Source organism: Cardiocondyla obscurior, linkage group LG24 (assembly GCF_019399895.1).
Source record: "Cardiocondyla obscurior isolate alpha-2009 linkage group LG24, Cobs3.1, whole genome shotgun sequence".
NCBI classification, from domain to species: Eukaryota; Metazoa; Arthropoda; class Insecta; order Hymenoptera; family Formicidae; genus Cardiocondyla; species Cardiocondyla obscurior.
The window spans coordinates 208,985-210,958 of NC_091887.1; the positions used below are offsets into that span (position 1 = coordinate 208,985).

At 33.8% G+C, this 1,974-nt stretch overlaps 1 protein-coding gene across 1 annotated transcript; it reads right to left on the reverse strand.

Moving 5' to 3' along the window:
• Positions 1–30: 30 nt before the first annotated feature.
• Rswl (tRNA methyltransferase roswell) lies at positions 31–1,783 on the reverse strand. Its single transcript, XM_070671812.1, has 3 exons — positions 1,237–1,783; positions 596–1,166; positions 31–523 (listed from the first exon to the last, which is right to left on the reverse strand). The coding sequence occupies exons 1-3, from the start codon at positions 1,620–1,622 to the stop codon at positions 197–199; spliced, it is 1,284 nt and encodes a 427-aa protein (XP_070527913.1). The 5' UTR covers positions 1,623–1,783; the 3' UTR covers positions 31–196.
• Between the last annotated feature and the right edge of the window lie 191 nt (positions 1,784–1,974).

Genomic DNA, 1,974 nt, shown 5'->3' on the forward strand with positions numbered 1-1,974 from the left:
ATATTTTATAATTTAATAATTATAAAATATTCGGAGCGAGAGAAGTCTCGGAGAATTGACAGGAATGGGATACGCTTTGGGCTCTCTGATTACGAGTGTTGATAACGTTATCTAGAATTTTTGTATCAAATTTGTCCTTTTCATTTTTTTTTTAATCCAAGTAATTACAATATAATTATATATAACAATTAGAACATTAATTCAATTTTCGACTTTGAAATGTAAAGTTCATAGCTGGCACTTCAGGTTCCTGAGTCTCTGGTGTATTCAGAGACATAGATTTCTGAAGCTTTTGTTGTAACATATATTCTCTGGCAGATTTCAATTTTCTGACTGGCACATTCTTCAGTGCCTCTGTCCAATTCCCTGTATGTCTCAAATCTAATATTATCCTCAGTGACTGGTCAAGCGTGAGATTTTTTGACGAACTAGAACCCCAGGTAAGATATCTATCTATAGGAAATCTAGCCATACGAATACCTTCCCTCTTAGCTTTTGCCATAGACAATGGCAGTGATACACTCTGTAAATAGAAGTCAATTCAGTTTCAATAAAATAGAAAATATTTGTAACACACAAAGAGAACACATTTTACCTTGTCTACAAATGCACCTATGATATAGACTGTATTTGGATCATAGTCAATTAAATTTGTTCTACAGTGTGGTGTAAGATACACTAACTCGTTCTTTGAAAATATATCTAAATAAGATTTTGGTTCTATTACCACTGGAAAATCGTCATTTAGCAAAGTGGGGATGTTTTGATGAAGGTGCTGCTTAAGTAACCCATTGTTGTTAAAATTACAAAAATAAAGAGCCATAGGATCAACATGAGCACGATTAATGGCAAATGCTAGAGCCATCTGCTTGGCACAATTATGTATTTCACGTTGTCTCATATCATTTTCATAACTGCAATCAAATACTATCTTTGGTTCAAACATCATAGCCTGGATTAATTTGCTATTATAAAAGTGGTTTATAGTTGTGTCATATATTCTCATGAATATAGTATTATGTAAAAGCCCATATTTTATTTCACCATTGTCCTCAATTTGTTTTTCTGCTTCTATTTTGGCAAGTCTCTCCACTTGTTTTGCTTCTTTCCTTGCCTTTTTATTTTCTGTTGTTTTTTCATTACGCCATAAAAATTCAAGATATTTCCTGTGCAAAAACATGTTACAATTAAAGTAATTAAAATTTAATTCCAAATTAAATGAAAAATAAAACTCACCTTCTTCCCGATTTAGTTGATTTTAACAAATTTAACCAATCCTTTGGCTCGATATGATTGGGAACTTTTAAGGCATTGTGCCGTAAAACATCTACTTCCAATTCCAATAATTGAAAGCGCTTTTTGTTCTCAGGATTGGACAGAAATTCATCTAATTTTTGCTTGTACAATTTTAGCTGTTGATTCTTCAAATCGGTACTCGTTGGATTCGATTCATTGGTTGTAACGTGACAGTAAAATCGTTTGTAAACCACATCGCCTAAACACCATGTGTTTGCGCAAGGTTGGAATTTAACCGATAAAACATTTTTGCGAGTCAATCGTATCAAACAATTTTCACGATTTCTAATTGAGACTGTTAAAAATCTTTTTACGTTATTAAACATTCTACAATTTAGTCAGTTTAATTTTTCTTACAACTCGTCACCGTCATAAATTCGACAAATTTCTAACCCACTTTTTTACCAGAAAAAAGTAATACAGAACAATCAGAAAGAGACCGAGTGAGAGCCGAGCTGTTGTGCTCTTGGATGCACTCAGTAAAGTGAGGAGCAAAATATTATTTCTGACTTTCATGTGGCTGCTTAATGCTAGACGCACATTAGCGCAATTTACATCGCGAGCGACACGCGATGTCCAATGAAACGTCTCTTTCTACAAGAAAGCAAAGCTCTCATTGGATATCGCGTGTTGCGCGCAAAGTAAATTGCGCAGGAGTGCACTTTGACTATAGCAAAG

Coding starts and splice junctions, on each gene's coding strand:
- Rswl (XM_070671812.1), bottom strand. CDS start 1,622: ATGTTTAATAACGTAAAAAGATTTTTAACAGTCTCAATTAGAAATCGT. Junction 1,167..1,236: donor TCAACTAAATCGGGAAGAAG/GTGAGTTTTATT, acceptor GTTTTTGCACAG/GAAATATCTTGAATTTTTAT. Junction 524..595: donor TAGGTGCATTTGTAGACAAG/GTAAAATGTGTT, acceptor TTCTATTTACAG/AGTGTATCACTGCCATTGTC.